Source organism: Cydia splendana, chromosome 27 (genome assembly GCF_910591565.1).
Source record: "Cydia splendana chromosome 27, ilCydSple1.2, whole genome shotgun sequence".
Lineage (NCBI taxonomy): Eukaryota > Metazoa > Arthropoda > Insecta > Lepidoptera > Tortricidae > Cydia > Cydia splendana.
In genome coordinates, this window is record NC_085986.1 from 7,020,657 (window position 1) to 7,043,097 (window position 22,441).

General features: G+C 38.5%; 3 protein-coding genes across 4 annotated transcripts in view; 2 read left to right on the plus strand and 1 right to left on the minus strand.

Moving 5' to 3' along the window:
* Positions 1–1,988, minus strand: part of LOC134803793 (TBC1 domain family member 4-like) — an 87,328-nt gene extending 85,340 nt beyond the window's left edge. Inside the window, exon 1 of the mRNA XM_063776628.1 lies at positions 1,837–1,988. Coding sequence (XP_063632698.1) covers positions 1,837–1,956 — 120 coding nt within the window. The 5' untranslated portion in view covers positions 1,957–1,988. The remainder of the gene's footprint in view (positions 1–1,836) is intronic.
* Positions 1–4,772, plus strand: part of LOC134803752 (acidic fibroblast growth factor intracellular-binding protein) — a 104,367-nt gene extending 99,595 nt beyond the window's left edge. Inside the window, exon 12 of the mRNA XM_063776588.1 lies at positions 4,763–4,772. Within this exon, the coding sequence (XP_063632658.1) occupies positions 4,763–4,764 (2 nt within the window). The 3' untranslated portion in view covers positions 4,765–4,772. The remainder of the gene's footprint in view (positions 1–4,762) is intronic.
* LOC134803710 (P protein-like) overlaps positions 4,653–22,441 on the plus strand; it is a 44,321-nt gene continuing 26,532 nt past the window's right edge. The window contains exons 1-2 of one of the 2 annotated variants that reach the window (XM_063776515.1): positions 4,653–4,700; positions 5,988–6,100. In XM_063776515.1, the coding sequence (XP_063632585.1) occupies positions 5,991–6,100 (110 nt within the window). In that variant the 5' untranslated portion in view covers positions 4,653–4,700; positions 5,988–5,990. The remainder of the gene's footprint in view (positions 4,701–5,987; positions 6,101–22,441) is intronic. The other variant, XM_063776514.1, reaches the window with a different exon arrangement.

Below are 22,441 nucleotides of genomic sequence, written 5' to 3' on the forward strand. Positions count from 1 at the left end.
AACCATTCTGCTTTTGATAGCTGAAACTAAAAGCAATCTCTGCTTTGTCGATGAAATTATCAATTTTGTTCGTTGTTCGAGAAAAACGCTAGTAGACGGAATAGACCCTATGACGGAATTAGCCACAATAGACCGTAATATACTTTATAGTACATATGGTCCTATTTACCCGCTCTAGTGCGTAAAATAGCACTTTTCGTGCGATGTCAAAAGTTTAAAGGGCCATATGTACTGTAAAACGTTGTACGATACACGTGCGAATAGGTAATTCGCAACTCGTGTCGATTTAAAACACTCCCTTCGGTCGTGTTTTAATTTATCGCCACTCGTTTCGAATTTCCTCTTTTCCGCACTTGTATCGTAAATAACTATAATACAGTCACAAATATCTTCAGACGATAGCCCAAGTCTTCCGTATATTTAAACAACGTTTTTTTTTCTATACAGTGTCATAAAACTACTAAGTGTTTGTATTCGTGTCGCTACCTTGAAAAAAAAACAAGTTTTTGTTTAACATTTTTAGTAGGAAAATGAATCGTGCACGCAAGAGAGCAAGCCAAGTTTGTATATTCTTCTCTAAGTAATTGTAATACGTTAGCTTGAATTGGTAGTTGTAGTTAGTTGTATTTTATAAAATTGTTGATCTATTGTTATTATTTTTGCTTGCATGTAAATAAAATGTCGTGTAAAAGTGCCCTTGTGGTTTATTTGCTGAATAAACGTTTTTTTTTTTTAAGTTTTAGCTTCTTAGCGTTTTCTGAGTGACGATTCTAAAAAAGATAGGGGGTTGAAGAATAAGCAGGTGTATGAATATAAGGGCACTAGTTTTTACAAATTCAAACCAACTGCTTTACTCATGAACATGCTTCTCATTAATGTGAGTCCTACCCCTACCCTCGCCAGTTTTCGAGATAAGGGGGATTAGAGATGGAAATAGTTACGCATACGCTAACCCCCGTATTCATAAAACTTTTCGGGCCTGATTTAGTTAAATTATGTTTTATCCCTTTCTTTCAAATACATAAGTCAAAATTATCAAACTACACAACGGGACTTATCGCGTATTTAAGTTTTAAGATTCTTAGATAGATTAGATAGTTTTGAGTCTTCTCCGAGACCACGGGGACAACGCCGTCCTCGAAACGTCGGAGGTAAATCTTAAAACTTAAATACGCGATTAAGTCCCGTTGTGTAGTTTGATAATGTTTAATAATCGTGAAAGTTTAAATCAGTGATAAGCTGATAAGTCAAAATGACAGATAAAGACAAACGATTATTAGCTAATTGAGATTTGTAGCGCGTTTATGAACAAGGGGAGGGGTAATAGTCTGCACATGGAGAAATGTACAGTCACATGCAAGAATATGTTACTATTCGAAGGCAGCAGGCAGCAGACAAAATATGTGACACGCCCTTATGGCTCTATAAATAAGATCTTGTCAGATATTTTTGCGGCCTTCGTTGTGTAACATATTATTGCAGGTAGTACATGGTAATTGATCGTAATAACACTAAGCTAGCTAGTAAACCATAGAGTAACTTATACATACTGTGCCTTAAACTGTTTTTTGACAAGTTTTCACAGACAATAAAATATGACATTGATGCAACAAGGCGGTTTGTTAACAAGGGCCGACCGAAAATCGAAATTTAGTTATCTGCTTCTTTATCGCTCCAATATGCAAGAGTGATACAGAGGTTAGATAACGAAATTTCGATTTTCTTTTTTCACGGTAGACCCCCAGATTGTGATGGATAGTGGTAGTGGCGCCCCCTACGCAGAGTTTTGCGTAATATTCCCTATTGATCGTACAACGATAGAAGTGAAGAACTGACCTTATCGTTAGTGCCACAAGTCCTAATTTCCTTCAACAGCCACGGGAGCATGACAGTTGACAGGCGGCGGTCCGTGGCGGTGAAGCCAAGATACGTGACTGCTGTCAAACGAGTCTTCATGATTTCGTTGGTGTTTGACAGGTTTCGTCAACTCTTAGGGCATCATGAAGGGTTTAGGCTGGAAAGAAAATACAACTATTACTATAAAACTATTACTAAAGTATAAAATATATCTAGGTAAATAATAAAGCTGGGGAAAAAATACATATTTCTACGCTTAACTGTCACTTTTTCGAGTTTGTTGTGTAATAATGGTTCAGAAACTATTAGGTACTAATTTCTAATTTAATATTAATAAAATATCTTTCTAATCGATACATGCAGTCCCACAGTAAGCTTAACAATGCTCATGCACGCACTTAGAAACATAAATAGAGTTAGACCAAGACAAGTCTGCATCGATTTTGATAGCACGCACACGCAGTGCAGGTGTTATCTAATACGTCATAATTTCATACATAGAAGTTTGACGTTTAAAAAAATACTTGCACTGCGTGTGCTATCAAAATTTTTGCAGACTGTTCTAGGTCTACCAAAAAGAATACAAAGTTACATATGTCTTTGGTCTAACTCAATTAAATATAATATGACATATGATGCTGGGTATAAAGTATTGAAATCCTTGCATACTGTTGTATATAAAAGAAAATTTAGATTTTGCTATGATCGTAGGTTGCCATGGCAACGAAGTAACAAACGTCGCTATAGTTAGGTACGATCATGTACGATTGTAAATTAGGCTATTAGGTAGTAGATGTAGGTTTATGAATTAAATTTCAACAGAATCCGATTACCGCCTATCAAGCACATCTGTCTACATAACTACCTAGGTACTACTTTATTGGCTTAACGTAAGCGCAAATGGATGCGCTTGATGAAATGTATTTCTACAACTCTATTTTATTCGTCTATTTTTTGTGTATACCTACTTGTAGGTAGTGCCTTTAGTTACATAAGTGCCTAATTAGTTTAATAATCTATATTTAAAAATGCAATTTTATAAGAGTGATCCCGTAAAGTAAAAATATGTGACACGCTCTTATGACTACAAATACGATCGTGTCAGATATTTTTGCGGCATTCCTTGTGTAACATAATTGCAGGTGACTGTACTTTTACCTATATTATATGCTGAGCCTGTTTGTAACTCTGGCCTTAATTAAAACACTGAGAAATACCTACTCAAGTTTCACGATCGTAGAAAATTTTACATATTATAATACACTGCTATATAAGGTGCAGGGGGACATGTAGGTATATGTACTACCACTGTAAAATTTATAAAGTATTCACAGTTACGAGGGTACTAAGGGTACCTATTAAAATATTTATTCTCCAATCTTATCGTAGGTACGAACCTACCAAAATAATGATTAGCCCCGCGTGGTTGACACCTACTTACCTATTAGAAAATTTTCAGCGGAAAACCTGCAAGACTTGGCTGATACACTTCTGACTTCCGAATACCTTGCTAAGTAGGTAGGTAGGATACTTACTTTTCACAAACGATTTGCTTCAAAACTTGATTACGTAAAGTTAAATTAATAAAATAAAAACTAAATGATTGGGAATTTTTCCCTTTTTAAATAGGTATCACTAGATTCATTCATTAAATTAGAAAAATATTTTAAATTGCTTTTTAATTTAAGTAATAACCTAACAGTGACAGTACACATATTTGCCAATTAATTAAATAATAAAATTGTTACACTAAGCTAAATATTACCTACCTTTAACGCGAGCCAATAACAAATTAGAACAAATCACAGAAACTGTTCATAAGTTGTTATTCATTCACAAAATAAACATTAACAAACGAAATAAACGTAAAACCACAAACAACTCTTCAAATCAATAACTCTAACAATCTTTAACAAGAACTCCTCGATTTTACAATAACAACAACTTAAAGACACGACTTTCCTACTTATTTCACTTATGTAATAATTTTAAGGCATGTTTTTGTTTGATTTCACATACGAAAACTGTATTGAAATCGATGTACGTATTCTCGTACATCGAAAACAAAAGATCGAAGGCTACTGAAATGAAACCAACAGTAGCTGGAAAATTTAATCCTCCTTCTCCGTAGGTTTGTGATAAGCGCCATCTAGCCTTTAATAGAAACATCACGCTCTACGACTCGTAACCTAAACTTTTTGAAAACATTGCCATCTACCGATGAATAGCGCATCTAAAGGTGGCATTCCACCTGGCCAATTTTTTTTGTCCAGTGTGTATACCTTGCGTCTCACATGTTTCTATGAGAGAGTGGAATTTGTACCATCCTAACATGATCCTAACGTCTACACAGTTCTCGTATGAAACGTGACAAGATGGCGTTGGCGATGTAAATTAACGGCGCATCAAGCTATCTAGCGGTGAATAGCAGAAATAACACCGTACATATTTCTAATGAGATGTTTTAGTTCACACTGAATCTACAAGATGGCGCTTTAATAAAAACTAATAAAGTGGTTTTATTATTTCGCATTTAAAAAACATTTTATGTGTAAAACTGGTAAAAGCATAAGCTTATTAACCAAGTTGGTCAATTTTGATTGTACGATTCTGGACATTGTATGTAGTATATGTCTACCTATACTTATACGTTTTATAAATATCTTAATTAAATTAAGGTAGACCTTTCAGGCATTCCTCGTCGTCATTATAAGAGGGTACACGGTATGTCAATAACGACATGTTTTATCATTAAGTGTGTCCAGTATGTTAAGTGTAGTATGTCTGTACGAATAATATCGTTATTGTGATTAAAGGATCGTGTTAATCAATAATCAGTGAAGGTTAGTGCATTAATGTTACAGAATCTCAGAATCTTTTTGTGGTGTGAATGTGTTCTTGAACGGAAGACCAGCATTAAGAGGAAAGAGGAACCACGAGACCGCCTCTCCATACAAATGTAGTACCCATTTTCCTCTCTGGTTATTAACATTATCAAAAGGATGACCACGTTAGACCGGGCCGTGTCCGGGCCGGAGCTTCCGGCGCATCGTTTTCTATGGAAAGAATTACGTGATCGCCTGTCATGTCATAGAAAAGTAAGCGCCGAAAACTCCGGCCCGGTCTAAGGTGAGTCATCCTTATTATTGAAAACATTTTTCAGCATTTTGAATATCTTGATTTATATTAACAGCCGTATAAAAGTTAAAGTTAGACCAATTTAGGCAGGGATTTTGATAGCCCAGCCCAGACCGTGAAGTGTTATTTTAAACGTCAAACGGCGCGATTCGGGAAATGAATTAGAGATTCACTATATATGAAATAGTAAAGATATGTGACGTTCCAAGTCTATTAAATTACGACGTCGCACTGTCTGAACTACCAAAATCGCTGTTAACTTAGCTTGGTCTAGAACTCTAGGAGCTTTTAAAATTTGTACGTAATTTGTTTTTCACACCTAACTTGTACAATAGGTTAATATACTTACAACAAAACTAGTAAAAGACATTTCTACCAAACTAGTCTGGGTGTCTGGCGACCTACGAGGTGGCGCATTTTTTGTACAAAAACTCAGCCTCACTGTGCAGAGAGGGAACGCGGCCAGTGTCCTGGGAACAAAGCCTCGGGCTAATTTAGGTTTAGACTTATAATCATTTGTTTAATTTCTGTTTTAATAAATAAATGTACAAAGGCTTACAGTAAATAAATAATAATAAATAAATAAATAAATAAATAAATATTATAGCACATTCTTACACTTAGCCAATCTAAGTCCCACAGTAAGCTCAAGAAGGCTTGTGTTGTGGGTACTCGGACAACGATATATATAATATATAAATACATAGAAAACAACCATCACTCAGGAACAAATATCTGTGTCATCACACAAATAAGTGCCCTTAATACTGGGATTCGAACCCAGGACCATCGGCTTCACAGGCAGGGTCACTAACTAGGCCAGACCGGTCGTCACACCCCACAGTCACAGGTCGGTTACAGCAGGTTACAGTAAATTGTTTAAAAATAAAATCTTGTAATAAAAATATTTCCCATAAGTAAATATCTAGGGAGGAATATGGCGACTATTTTGTATGGAGAAGCGGTCGTCTTCAGTTGACGTAATCTCGCAGGCCATGCCGGACGACTTGTCCAGCTCCGTGTCCAGCAGCTGGCGCGGCTTGAAGCTGGTCTCCGTCACCGGATCCAGCTGCGACGCCGACGTGTCCACCTTGGACGCCGAGCGGTGAGATTATATCGGAGCTTTTTCAAAAGTAAAGATAGGCCCGTTTAGGCACAGAATAAATAATTAGTACTAGCAAAAAGAATAGATAGTATAGAGGGGTCCTGTCATTGTAAATTTTGTAGTCACTGTAAATTTACTGCCATCTACCGACACACGACTAAAACTCAAAATGAAAACGTATAAAGTTATCAAAAAATGTAAATATATGGATAAATTATTTTATTATTTTTATATCATTTTGATCCATGTTCATTCACTGATATCTATGTGTTAAAATTGATAATATGAAACGGTGTCATCACGCCATCTAGCCGAGGATAGTCTAAAGGTGTGTGCGCCATCTATTCGAGAATGACTTTTGCTTGAATTCCGAGGCACGTTTTTTCCTTAGACTTTATTCGTCTTATACGAAGTTACATATGTCTTTATTGGTACTAGGTACAGAAGACTCACTCTCTAACAAAACGCGTCTGTTACGATCAGCACAGATATGGCCGCTAGGTGGCGACAGCGCCACGCGGGGCTTATAGCTAGCCACCAAAATTGGTGTGAAATGGATGTACTTTCAGCTACCTGAAGCCAGGCGACGAAATCGCGGAGTGAGCCACGCCTGGTATAAGGTCAGGTGAGGTAAGAGGAACTATGGGAGAAGGTGGAGAATTGTAGGGAAAATAAACAGTTAGAGATACTAAAAGATATTAAAAACTAAATTAAATGAATACCAAAATAAAGCTAAGTCATAAATAAAATAACTTTAAAATATTTACGTAGAAGGAATTTTCTCATACGGTTTTTCTTACCCCGAGAAAAATAAAGTATGTTTCCCTTACCCCACCTAACCTTATTTATATAATACCACCAAAAACAAAAAAGAATGTGAAATGAGAGCCAAGTTCAATATCAAGAATATGTGTCGTTGTTGACTCGCCGACAAAAGAATTGAGATCTATATAGGTGCCAAGTTCTGTGCTGTGTATAAAATCCTGAAATTATAAAGGATTTGACTTGGCTAGTTTTTACCAACAAACTAAATTTTAGAAAAGTAACATAGACAATAATTAAATAGCCTATACGTAAAATCTTGCCCACTTCGTTTTGAGGTTTTGACCCAAGTAACCCATGATTTTAGCCTCAAGATGTCTTTCCCATCACGGAACAATGGTGTTCCGGACCTTTGGGAGGCGTGCGCGGAGCCGAAGCCAACACGTAGAGGCCCTTTTGACACTTTAATGAAATGTAAGGGGTACACCGAGCGGAGGCTGCCCTTGCCCGTGTCATGGGACGCACGCAGAGGCAGCACCCGCCAGGGTGTAAGGACTATTGAGAGTTGATGGAATCTAAAATGAACTAGGCTATTGGGTGAAAGCGATGGACTAAGAATTGAGCTATGGGGTAAAAAACCGGACGCCTGCCTAATAAAACGGTATGCAATTTTATTTCCGGCAGACGGTGACTCGCCCTCACAAGATGGGCCCCCACAAAAAGCGACATCTAGGATGGCTCAAGGGCAACACCGGCCTCAAGATTATTATTAACTACTTACTTATCAAGCTAAAGGTGTCACAAAAGGCCGAATAATAAATCTCCACTTGTAAGGTTTCAGTCATTTTCAGCCGACCTTCTGAGTTTGGCCTGACGTCATTGCGGCTTAGGTCCCAGGGTCAAACTGTCAAAATTAATCCTAGCAGTTTTGACATTAGTCGTATAACTTTAGAGTTCATTGGTGTCAGAGGATAAAGTTAATATATTCGCACCAATAAAAGTCTGCAGCGATTTTGATAGCCCACGCAGTGCAAGTGTCATTTTAAACGTGAAACTTCTATGAAATTATGACGTATACATAACACTTACACTGCGTGGGCTATCAAATCCGCTGCAGACTTTTATTGGTGCGAATATATTAACTTTATCCTCTGACACCTATTTCTTGACTCGAATTTCTTAAAGTCGGATTCGACTAAATTTACATTGCAATATAAGGTTAATACTAATATTTACCGCCCTAGTGCGGTAATTAGCACTGCATGTGTGTTAGCACGGTATGTGCATATGTCGAAAATTTAAACGGCCATATGTACCTACTGTACATCGTAGAAGTGGCTGAATGGTCTTAGTGTAGACATCTGATTGTACATATTTGTTTCTATTTTTAAAATATGTTTGCCATACGATTAAATAAATAAATCGTTGTACAATACCCGTGCAAAAAGGTAATTCGCAACTCGTGTCGATTTAAAACACTCCCTTCGGTCGTGTTTCAATTTATCGCCACTCGTTGCCAATTTCCTACTTTTCCCTCTTGTATCGTAATGTACTATTAAATATATTTTTTCTAAGTACAAGGGACACGCATCATTATTTTAATGAAGTAGCTTATCTCCGCCGTAACAGTAAGCATGAGGATAATTAATATAATTATATTTCATGAGGTAAAATAATTAAATAATTTCAAGTAGCATGGTTATTACTCGTATGTACAGTCGGTGTCCTCACATAAGTGTCCACTTTGCTATAGGTACAGTTACACCGAATGGCGTCTGAAGGAAAATAAACAATTTGGTAATTATACCAAAACCAATTGCAGTATCCTTCATTAAAAAATCCGGCCAAGTACGAGTCGGACTCGCGCACGAAGGGTTATGTTATGTACCATTACGCAAAAAAATAACGTTTGTTGTATGAGAGCCCCACTTAAATATTTATTTTATTCTGTTTTTAGTATTTGTTGTGGCAACAGAAATACATCATCTGTGAAAATTTCAACTGTCTAGCTATCGCGGTTCATGAGATACAGCCTGGTGACAGATAGATGGACAGACGGACAGTGGAGTCTTAGTAATAAGGTTCTTACCCTTTGGGTACGGAACCCTAAAAATCATGAAGAATAGAATATATTTAGAAGTGAAAAAACATCTTCTCTTTTTGTATGGACGATCACGCGTGCTATACTTACTTTTTCGAAACTTCACTTCATTAAGTGCCTGATTTAATTACAATGTATGAGTTTTTCATCTGTAGCTATAATTCTTACTCACAACACAACTGATAAACAGTAACCAGTCCATAGCCAGACACCGCCGCGGCCACCCGTCGGCCATTTTGAAAAAGTTTACCGCGCGTTTTCCTTTTAAAGAAGTTTTATTTTTTTGTGTGTTGTGTACTATAAATATTCATTGTGTTAATTATACGGTATAGTGTGTTAGTGAATACAAAAGGCATGTGATGATTCGGCTTGAACTTGTAAAACAAAACATTATTGTATTTTATGCTGTTAAAGTTAATTTAAAAAGTATGATTTAGTGCATAATTATTTTCCATCGTATTTTCACGGAAACGTTCTTACTATTTCAGTAAGTCTTGGTACAAAAAGTACTGACATTGACTGAATAATCAAGACAAATGCGAACGTTTCCGAGATACGATGGAAAACAATTATGCACTACCTCTGTAGCAAATCGTAGACATGTATTCATGATTTTTTTCTGTCGAGCCCACTTTAACCTTTTTAGGTTTCGGTTAAAAGTCTGCACTTGCAAAAATAGTTTAGTTTCCACGTGAATTTTATCATGGCATTTGTCCTTGATTGAAACGTGTAAAAATCGCTACACCGTATAAAACAAAGTCCCCCGCCGACGCCGCGTCTATCTGTAATATCTGTGTGTTGTATGTTCATCGCAGCCGATGTAGGCTGTAGACTACCTCCTCAAAATACCTTCTTTAGTCGCTGCAACTATCATCTGCAAAGATGCTGTGGCCAATGATGATGATGATAAACTCAAAAACTACTGAACGGATTTTCACCTATCAATAGAGTGATTCTTGAGGAAGGTTTAGGTGTATAATTGATAAGGTTTTGTGTAACCCGGCGGGTCGCTAGTTAAATTTAAAAACTATAATTTTAAGCCCCTCTGAAAAGGATTGACATGATATCGACGATAAGAAGTGTTGGTGTTAATATATAAGAAGTAATTACAAGCACGTTGGTAATGTTTTGTAAACAACTCAACGTGAGAAGCTATGTAACTGGGTTATGCATAACATTATTGACTCCTTCTTACTTGACGAACGGAAGGGAGGATAATGTGTATCAATTGTATGCATCGGTGCTTATTTTTTTTAAGAAATACCTGGGAGACCGAGCATTGCTCGGAATACATATAAAAATTCAAAAATGCGTAAGGAAATAAGCCAAACGCAATCTGAAAGTACAATGTTGTAAGTTTCGGCGCGGCCGAAAGTTTCAGGGGTTTTTTTGGCCGAAACCGAACCTTTGGCCGAAACATGTTTTTTTTTTTTGGGGGAAACCTGCCTTAACCGAAACTAAATATAATAAAGTTACCCAAACATATCCGTGTCACCATGACATGAGCTAATCATTGGAAATAAACCATGTGTCACACTTGCCCTGTATACATAATTGTAATGTGAACAATGGGATCATAGGAAAATTAATTACAGTACTGATTACCTCATTTGCTTATGAATCCAAAGCCTGATTTTAATTAATTTAATATAAGATAAGGTACCTAATGGGTTGGGTATGGGTTATGGGTTGGGTGGGTGGGTATGGGGTATGGGTAATGGGTTTGGGGTATGGGTATGGCAAAGAATATTATTCGAAGTCTCACATGTTACATATCGCAAATAATTTTACTCAAATTATCATTTGCCGAAAAATCGTTTGTCAAAATATTTTTCACCTCAGCAGCTCGAACAAGGGTACTTTGCTTCTTAAAAACAGTGAGCAAAATGCGATTTTGCTCACTGAGTCATTTTGTCTCACTCAGTGAGCAAAATGCGATTTTGCTCACTGAGTGAGACAAAATGACATTCAAGTGACCTTTATAGTCAAATGTCATTTCAACATGCGGGGTCTAATACAAGTTCGATATACTTGGGTTCTATTATCTCTGTCCCTCTAGGTATGTTCTCACTGCTTAGGGTGAAAAATTTTGTGTACTACACGAGATCAAAGTTATTTACATCTCGAGCGCTTTTGAATCCCTTACTACGCTCAAGATTCTAAATTAGATTCACTCGCTACGCTCGTGAATCTATTATAGAATATTTCGCTTGCACGGGACTCAAAATAAGCACTCGAAGAAATATCAAACTTTGATCTCTTGTTGTACAAATAACTATTATCGCAACTTCACGGCTAGAAAAGTAAAGTGATGCCATGAATAACATGCGAAATGGAAATTCGGTAAAGATTCACTTTGGAAATGAAACTACTGCAATAAGAGCTACTCGAATGCACTGCTAGTGCTTGAAAATGGAGATCTAAGCTCTCCGAAACATGCCGAGAGAGTGACCGAAATACGTGAGTTATTATTATTATCTTACTGTGAAGTTTTTTGGGAACCAAGTGATTTTGTTGAAATGTTTTTGAACCTTCCACTCTACACTGTCTTTACCTTTTACTAATCAACCAACCAACCTACCTCTACCCTCTACCTACCAACGAGACACTAGTTCGATCTCAGCCCTAGCCTAGCCTTTTCAATGTTGGTTATATTTCACATTTTACAATTTTTACATGTTTCGGAGAGGAGCTGAGCTGACACATAAGTACCTAATCCCGTAAGGCAGAGCCGTGGGCACCACTAGCTTTTAATTAAAAAAAAGTTATTACCTAATTAATATTACGCTAAGTCAGAAACCACATAGAACTCGGATGTAGATCCGTATCATAGCATTTAAGTACCTTGAGTACCTGCCGTCAAGAGCAACTGAAACAATCACTTAATATGAATTACACCGGACAAGTGCGAGTCGGACTCGCCCACCGAGGGTTCCGTACCTCAAAAGGCAAAAACGGAACCCTTATCGGATCACTCGTGCGTCTGTCTGTCTGTCCGACCATTCCTCCCATCACCCCCCTTATCTCCGAAACTACTGGGTCTAAAATTTTGAAAAAATACACAGAATAGTTCTTTACCTATACATGACAGGAAAACCCATGGTATAATATACTCCGCCTGGTACTCTATTCCGAGATTCGCGTATGACCTAACTGACACGGGCCTACGTCATCATGATGTTTACAGGTTCTCAAACTTTAAAATGTGGGAGAATTTTAACCAACGGTGAAAATTATTACAACGGCATTAATTTTAAGTTCTCCATGTAGAAACATAGTAAAATAAAACAAATCTAATGTATTAAATTAAACTTTATTTATATATACAAGACAAACGTTTGAAAAACTAATTCACAGTTACACATTAATTACCAATCTTACGACGTGAAAAGTTTGGAAAACACTGCGACTGCTGACACTGAGCGAGAAGGAAATAACAATTAACACGAGTTCGACAAGGATGACGGTCAGGGCATGAAGTTATCTAGATCCGAATTGTCAAATGTGACAGCGCTATCCTGTGTTGCCAGTAATGTAAACAGAATTACCCGACCGTCTGAAATTTCTTTCGTGAATCGGAAGATATTGCTAACGAATAATTAAAAAAAACGTGTTATTGTAAAATTTAAGATAAAATACATTATAAATGAAAATTATAAAATTATAAAGAAATATTTTAACTTATTAACCATAGGTATAAGGGGTCATCCATTAATTACGTCACACGTTTAGGGGGAGGGAGGGGGTCAAGAAAATGTGACATATTGTGACATGGGGGAGGGGGGAGACACAAACTTTGTGACGTCACTTTAACTTCATCAGTAACCGAAGTTTTTTTTAAATTATTTTATTCGCTGTACATTTAAATAACAAGTTTTTAAAACGATAATCGTTTTTATTCTTTTAATTTTCTTTCCTAAGCAGTTTTGGGTTATAAAATTACTAATATTGATATCGTCAAAAATATTTTGATAAAATATTAATAATACTTAGGTACTTACTTAATTCGATTTGGCGATTTCGTAGAAAAAATGTGACGTCACACTAGGGGTTTGCCAAATGTGACCAAATGTGACAAGGGGGGGGGAGGGGTCAAAAAACCTAGAAATTCGTGTGACGTAATTAATGGATGACCCCTAATGTACCCATCATGTAACATGTTATGTTGAAATAAAGTGGCAATGTTATTGTGACGTAGGCCCGTGTCACTCTGGGAATAGAAGACCATGTTTTATTAGACCATGGGAAAGCCTATTAGAAATGTGCAGTCAAGCGTGAGTCGGACTTAATTACTTAGTTTTTGATCCGACCCCTACGGGCTTTTTAAAGACATTTATTTCATTCACGTTCCACATAAAAAATACATTGCTAAAAATTTAGTAATGTACGGAACCCCCGGAACGCGAGTCCGACTCGCACTTGACCGGTTTTTTAGTATTTGTTGTTAAAGCGGCAACAGAAATACATCATCTGTGAAAATTTCAACTAGCTATCACGGTTCATGAGATACAGCCTGGTGACAGACAGACAGACGGACAGTGGAGTCTTAGTAATAGGGTCCCGTTTTTACCCTTTGGATACGGAACCCTAAAAACTAAAAGCAAACTGATCTGTTTCCATTGCTCCCAAGTATACTTAATAAGCCAACTGTAATTTATTTATAACACGCTAAGTCTTGTTGCTCGAAGACAATGGATGATTAAATTAATGGCGTATTTATTCCAACATGGTGATTTCTTTAGCAACAAAATTATGTAAGTGTGTGCATGCGACGTCGTGATATGGGGTGTGAGTTGCGTATTCCAAGTTAAAAGAACTGTATAAATATGTATACAATTTTTGAAATTAAAAAGGTGCTAAAATATTTTTAAATTATAAAAGTTAGGAGCATTTAAAATTTTATATGAAAACGCCAAATTTTTACAATAATCAAAAAGTCTAAAAAAGTCAAACGTACAGCTATGGTTAATATACATCAAATTATGTTAAAATATATTCCATAATGTCAAAATCCAGAGAGGAAAATGAACATTATTACGTTTGTATGGAGAAGCGGCCGCCCTTTCCTCTTAAGACTTCGTACTTTTTAGGGTTTCGTACCTCAAAAGGAAAAAACGGAACCCTAATAGGATCACTCGTGCGTCTGTCTGTCCGTCTGTCCGTCTGTCACAGCCTATTTTCTCCAAAACTACTGGACCAATTAAGTTGAAATTTGGTACACATATGCAAGTCTGTGACCCAAAGACGGACATGTAATGAAAACAAATGAATTTTAAATATAGGGGGCACATTTGGGGGCAAAATAAGAAAATTAAAAAACAAAGTTTTGCAAACCATATCGTGTTACATATTAAATGAAAGGGCTTATTTTAAGGGTCTCAAATATATTTTTTTTATAATTTTATAATAAATAATTTAGAAGTTATTTAAGAATATAGGCAAAAAATGACCATCCCCCCCCCCCCCCCTCTAACACCGATACCACTGGGTCAAAAATTTTGAAAAAAATACTCATAATAGTTCTTCACCTCTAGATGACAGGAAAACCTATTAGAAATCTACAGTCAAGCGTGAGTCGGACTTAAGAAAAAAAACGCGGTTGGGCTGTTTTAGGGACACAGCCGTTATGGTTTACGTGAAACGTGGTGTGGACAGCTATTGCGAAGGCCGAGCTACGAGTAGGGCCGAAGGCCCGAAGCGTCCCGCAGAGGCTCATTGAAACGCGCGGCCGAAGGCTGAGTTGCGGGAGGTTAGTGCTCAAACAGAGAACAGTTCTTTATAGTGTACAAGTTATAGTGTAAAACCTATAAGAAGTCTGCAGTCAAGCGTGAGTCGGACTTAAGAACAGAAATTGCGGGTAGGCTGTATCAGGGCCACAAGTCACAACCGCAATTGTTTACGTGAAACGTGGTGTGGACAGCTAGTGCAAAGGTCGAGGGCCAAGCTTTGCGTGGGGCCGAAGGCCTGAAGCATCCGAGAGAGGTGCACCTCCAAGCAAGGTCGAATGATGAGCTGCAGGAGGTTAGTGCTCAAACATATAACAAATAATTGGTTTAAGTAGTGAGAAGGCCGAACTGCTATGTCAGACGTATATCTGTTATCTTGAAATAACAGAGGTTCCCACGCCTAACCAACGCAAAAAGAATGTAGGCACTATGTTTAACATAATATCAATGTCAGTGTCACAAAATCAGTCGCCGCGCGTCTCGATCGCGCGGAATCTGGATGCGGGGCGATCTGAACGGCGGGCGGAGCCCGACGTCACTACTCTGGGTGCCGCAGGCACCCAGCGCGGGTGCGCATGCGGGGCGATCTGAACGGAGGGCGCAGCCCGACGTCAACACTCTGGGTGCCGGAGGCAGCCAGCGCGGGTGCGCATGCGGGGCGATCTGAACGGAGGGCGCAGCCCGACGTCACTACTCTGGGTGCGCATGCGGGGCGATCTGAACGGAGGGCGCAGCCCGACGTCACTACTCTGGGTGCCGCAGGCACCCAGCGCGGGCGCGCATGCGGGGCGATCTGAACGGAGGGCGCAGCCCGACGTCACTACTCTGGGTGCGCATGCGGGGCGATCTGAACGGAGGGCGCAGCCCGACGTCACTACTCTGGGTGCCGCAGGCACCCAGCGCGGGCGCGCATGCGGGGCGATCTGAACGGAGGGCGCAGCCCGACGTCACTACTCTGGGTGCCGCAGGCACTCAGCGCGGGCGCGCATGCGGGGCGATCTGAACGGCGGGCGCAGCCGCAGCCCGACGTCACTAATCTGAGTGCCGCAGAGATTATTATAGCGGGAGATTTCAATATAAATTTTCGGGATAAGACAAATAATGAAATATCACAATACCCTTTCATCATCATCATCATCATGTCAGCCATAAGACGTCCACTGCTGAACATAGGCCTCCCCCTTTGGGGGGTGTATGCCATAATCGCCACGCTTGGCAGGCGGGTTGGCGATCGCAGTCGAGTACACCGAATTTGAGGGACGCTGCTGCCCGTCCACCGGTGGTCTTGGACGTAGTTTAAGGACATACCCGGGTCCCAATACCCTTTATCGCTCGGTTTTAGCCCACAAATTAAAGAATACACTACAAGGCAAAATACCACAATAGAACAGAATAGATAACATATTTAGTAATTTCCCACTACAATCCGGCACTATACATACTTTTTTCAGTTACCATAATCAAATATGGGTTAGGTTTAAAAAACCTTTGTAGAGTCTGTGCGAAAAGAGAAGAGTCGTGGTATGTATGGGGCTCAATACATTCCACTATTCTTCTCTTTCCAAACAGACTCTAACTTGTTAAATTTTTCTTTTTTTGTATTCATTATTAAAAATTCAAAAATCTAATGTACGTAAATTATTCTGCAAGAAGACCTGAAGGGCCCTTTGACAAGTTCAGAACTAACCATGAACTAACCATATATTTAAAACAACAAAATGTCATTATAAAAATCTTAAAATAAATTAATAATTATTACAATACAGGTATAGTAACTATTAGTCTTAAAAATGGTTAATAAATACATAATTTTTTTTAGACTTAGATTCCTTATCGCGACGTACGGAACCCTTTCCAAGCGAGTTTAACTCGCGCTTGTCCGGTTTTTTTTCTCTATGGGCTCCCGATTCAGCTACCTATAATGACTTCATTACGAAACGCTTTTATTCAACTATAATATTTAAATTTAACTGCGGTCGAGAGTTAATAAAAGACATCAACGAGCTTCTTTTCAACGAAGATCCGTATACTGGATGATTTTGGAGTAGCGAATGTCGAAAATGTAAGATTAAGATGGTCATAAGAAACTCCCCATGGGACTAACCGCTAAATAAATCGTAAAATTAAATCTTAATACAGTAGTATTTTACAAGGTTTTTTTTTATTTATCTTGCAATGTACCTATGTATGTATGTTTGTACCTACAGGTCAAATATTGCAAGTTAAATTTGACCCACTTCCCGACTTCCAATGAAGCTAAAAATTTGCAGACAGTTAAATCGGATGACAATGCAATACTTATTATGATACCATCGAGCAGATCTGATGATGGGTCAGGAGGTGGCCATAGGAACTCTGTGATGAAACAACGAAACCTGTGTGTTTGGGGTTTTTAGAATTGTCTCGATGAATTAATTGCCCGTGGAAAGAAAAGTACAGTCGGCGATAATCTTGTAGCAAAAATGAAATTTTAGCCATTTTATAATGACAGTTTACCAATTGAAGGGCTTATCTACATAATTCAAGTGTCGGAAAAATACCGGTTTTATCTGGTTACTCGCGCGATAGATAGCTAATCGATTGGATAAAGTTGCATCATTAAGCATAAGCATATAAGGTTAGCTGGTATAAAGAAACGTTGGGGCAAGATAAACACTTCACAAGAAATTTCATCATATGTTCATTCTGTAGTTGAGCCGTGAAAACGTAACAGACAGACACACAGTAGACACCAGAGACAAAATATATATGCAATGTTGTAAAATTTAATTATTTTTAATATGTGTTTAAAATTCTCTTCAAAAAGGTTATGTGCATAGGGTGTAATTTTTGGGTTACAATAGAAATGGCACCCTTACCCTACAAAAGGCCAATAAAGGTTTGCTAGTAACCCCCTTAGTTGACCGAGCGTTAGCGAAAGTCTTAGTTTCAGATTGAGCAAATAATAAAAACAAAAATGCTTTAATACCTAAACATTTATGTCCGGATGTTCTCCTCTACAGGTCGCAATTCTCAACCGATACTCGTGAAATTTTGTGAGCAGGTTCGATGATCAAATAGATTTTTTTGTCGATTCAGTTTGTGAATCTTATTTAAAAATGGCGGAGCCATACATTTTATCAGTTTTAAGTCGCGAGGTCTACAGTAGCCAATAGTAAAAATAAAATACTTAAAAGCCAAAGTCACAGAGCAGCATAACATTCTCTCACATATAAGAGTTCGTTGACCGGTTCTAACTGGTTCAGACCGGTTCAATCCAGTTATGTGCGCCATTTTGGAAGTTCACCGGCGGGGTTTTACCAAAGGTAGAATATTAGGTAGGTGGTAGGTGGACTTGGACGCATTCTACCCCAAATGGTTGGAAAATGCCGATGACAGGGTCGAGTGGCGAAAACGAGGGGAGGCCTTTACCCAGCAGTGGGACTGGACTGGGACACCAAAGTAGGCTATAAAAAATAAAAATAAAAGAATATTTCCTTGAGAGAACTAAGGATGTAATTTCCTGAAATCAGAAATATTTATTGTGTAAACTGTGTAGGTACAAGATCCCATCATCCCATGTCGTACCTTGTCACAGTGACAGTCAATATGAAAGTCGCTAGAGAGCTCATACTATTGGCACTGTGTGTGTACTTAGAGTCGGACCAAGAAAAGTCTGCAGCGGATTTGATAGCCCACGCAGTGCAAGTGTCATTTATACGTCATAATTTCATAGAAGTTTGACGTTTAAAATAACACGTGCACTGCGTGGGCTATCAAATCCGCTGCAGACTTTTCATGGACTGACTCTACAAAATGCATGACTGTACCTATTACAAATGTGAAAGTTATAGATGACTCGCGCTAGACCGGGCTGTGCCCGGGCCGGGGCGTCCGGCATGACATTTTCTATGACGGCTGATCGGTGATCACGTGGTGCTTTCCATAAAACACGAAGCGCCGGAAGCTCCGGCCCGGCCACGGCCCGGTCTAACACGAGTCATCATTTAAAACTCACAGGCGGAGGCTAAAATTTAAAAAGGTGTTTTATACAAAAATAAGTAAGATCTACCCTCCAACCCTTGGCCTCTCGGCAAGGTGCCCATCACGCAGGCAGCATTCGCGCTGTATCGCGATCATTCTAAAATGATATGGTGACATTTCGTTTATTCCGCCACATGAGCATAATTTTAATTACCCGGTTTCCACCTGATTAAACATTAACGATCGACCTTTAAACTATTTTTAAACACCGTTAATACCGTAACTGACAATTTTAAACCTTACTGTAACGGCATAAGGTCCACTATGGCCAGTTAAACGTATTCTTAGTAATGACAGAGACTAGTAAATGTTCAAGACGGACAACCTACATATAACACTTTAAACTCTCGCGTTTTGTACACATATTTAATTATCCACCTGATGATGCCGACATGGCTCCCACTCCCAGCTTTAGCTGCCACAAATGCGGTCGCAAATGCCGGTCCCGCATTGGCTTATACAGCCACGAGAGACGTTGTTCCTCGCTTACAGACGCTGCATAAATCATCTGTCAAGATGTTAAAGGCCTGAATGATATTACAATTACATATATTATATTTAATTACAATTAGGTATATAATATAATTATTTACTTTATAATTATATTATATTTAATTACAATTATATTATATTACGTCGGAATTTAAGGTAAAAACAATTAAATTATATCGCAGTAGACCCGTTAGTGTAATTAAATATGTAACCTACATATAATACCGCGTTCCTCGTGTGTCATTTTAGAATTTTTAATTTTTAACACTTATAACATTTGTCGCCTACTGTTATTTATGACTTTTAAACGTATTTTTTTTCTGGCCGTTGTGTAATAAACCACAATTAAGGTCCTGGGACTTCAGATTTTTCTTTCACTCTCATTGAGCGTAAGCGAGGTGGCTGTGCGGGCCCAGAATCGAGGTATCATGTCAATTTTTTTTGTATTTTTATCCAAAAAAAAGTAAACGATGAAGTTCGACCAAAAATAAAATAGCGCATTCTTAGAACCAATTTTCATAGTTTTAGGTTTTGTGCTAAACTTGCTACAAATTTTTAAAGTGCGTTTTAGAACTATAGTTAAATTATAGATAGGTATATAGAAAATCAGGGAATCAGGTTTCGAATAAATTGTATTCATTCTATTCTATTCTATGAATAGATGAAGATACTAGAGAAAGACCTCAACTCTCAAGATTAATAGTATTAAATAAATAATAAATAAACATTGACTATTCTCGTGATGTTAAGATGGATGTGTGGCGTGACGAGAATGGATAGGATAAGGAATGAGTATATAAGAGGAAGCCTGAAAGTTGCACCCATAACAGAAAAAGTAAGGGCAAATCGCCTAGCGTGGTACGGGCATGCGATGTGGAGAGATGAAAGTCATGTGACGAGAAAGGTATTACGAATGAATGTGGAGGGAAGTACGAGGAAAGGAAAACCGAGGAAAAGGTGGATGGACTGTGTGAGAGATGATATGAAACGAACGCAAGTGAATGATGAAATGACGGGCGACAGAGAGGTGTGGAAGAGAAAGACATGCTGCGCCGACCCCAAGTGAATGGGACAAGGGCAAGAGAATGATGATTGACTATTCTCGTGACGTTGTATGGGGGTTCTCAGTCTTCTTTATTCACTGGACTCTGGTAATGACAATTACAGCGGGAAACTGCTAATAAAGGAGTCAGGAACACACAAACAAACATGTTTGTTGAAAGCGATATGAACTGACAATAAGTGGACCTTAATGTAAGGGCATAAGATCGAACGGCGGTCAGTTTATTTTGGTACATATTGCTACAGTATTTATGAAGATTAGCTCTTCTCTAACATGATTATTAGGTACAGTCGCCATCAGATATATCGGAGCGGCTAAGGTGCTCACAAAAATCTGAACACGCCTCTATTGTCAGGGCGTTAGAGTGCGTGTTCAGATATTGTGAACACCTTGGACGCTCCGATATATGTATCTGATGGCGACTGTAGATAAAATAGGTAAGTAGGTTTATCTAGATTGTTCAGGTCTCTAAGAATCACACAACCCTGCCGCCACAGAATAAGTAATAGTACCTACTACCGTACAGAAAGGACACTTCCTACAAAACCGAAGTTTGGCAGCGATTCAGGGACGAATCATGCTATCCCTTTTTAACTATGGCACTATCCCTTTCGGCTAGTTAGGGTTGTCAAAATTCAAGTAATTATCTCATCTGTGGTCGTGCACGCAAAGGGACGTCAAGTTCAACCCTAATAATTGCTCGGAGCAATGCTGAGCCGAACGGAGCCGCGTTTGCCCGAATTAAAAAGTGTCTCCACTGCCGCCGCCAAAGGCACTCCCATACATTACGAAATTCTATCATTCAAACAAACATTTGTTCGTGAGTTATTGATGTTTTCTATGTATTTAAGTATTTATTAATATCTATATTATTATGCATCTATTATATAAGGTTATTAATCCTGTATTATATCGTCGTATTTACTCTGTACCTTTAGGTATTTAAATAAAAGTAAACAATATATACCCTCAAATGGTTCGTTAAAGCCAGTTGAGGGTAGATGAAAACAGTGTAAAGTCAGGTCGTTCAGTGACAGATCCAGGCGGTTTTGTATCTGGTTGGTTAACCAATAAATGTTATAACTACCCGAACATGTACAAATTGTTTGTTGACTTTTATTTAAATACCTAAAGATACAGAGTATTATATAGTACCACAACATACATAGTCTAATAAAACATGGTCTTCCATTCCCAGAGTGACACGGGGCTACGTCACAACAACATGGCCGCTATATATAGCGCTATCGCATATTATCATATAGCGCTGTCGCATGATGACGTAAGCCCGTGTCAGTTAGGTGACCTAGAAAAGACGGGAATGGAGTACCAGGCGGAGTATATTATTATACCATGCACAACATACACTAGCCTTATTGAGCTTACTGTGAGACTAGGTATAGATTTGTGTAAGATTGTCTTTATTTATTTTAATATCGCTCTTTAGCGATAAGACCGCCTGATGTCTACCATGTTTTAATTTATGTGTCCCGTTTATTTTGCTATTGGCTTAGAGCAGCGGTCGGCAACAAGCGGCCCGCGGGCCGCATGCGGCCCGCGTACCTCTCACTTGCGGCCCGCGAGCCCCCACGGCTATTTTGTATGTAATATTGTCAAGCAACAATGTCTGTTAAAGCCACACATATTAAAAAAGTGCGGCCCGCGTCAAGTTCCTTAACTACTATATGGCCCTTGGCTGCTAAAAGGTTTCCGACCGCTGGCTTAGAGCATTTAATAACCGGAGTCGCCTTTAAGAGCTTACCCCTCTGCCGAAAACCTTGCACAATTGTGCAAACTTTTGTATGGACTGACGTTTATCTGGCATGGCTATTTGTACGTTACGTACAAATCATGTACAAATAGCCATACATTTGACGTGCCATGAAATAATTTTGATACCGTGTGACACATGTATACTGCCTTTCACATCAACTATGAGGAAATTGTTATGTTCCAAAAATATGTATTATTTGACTAAAAAAAAATTTGTATGTAAGAAAGAAAAAATCGTGTCCTAGAACAGAAAAGTACAACTTTGATCCCTCCTAGCAGGGAAGAAAAGTGCCACTTTGATCCCTCCTAGCGGGGAAGTAAAAGCCCTTTTTCGAATAAGTGATGTGAAATAGTACATTGTGCAACATGGGGCGTAAGTTGAATATTGCAAACGAGAGTAA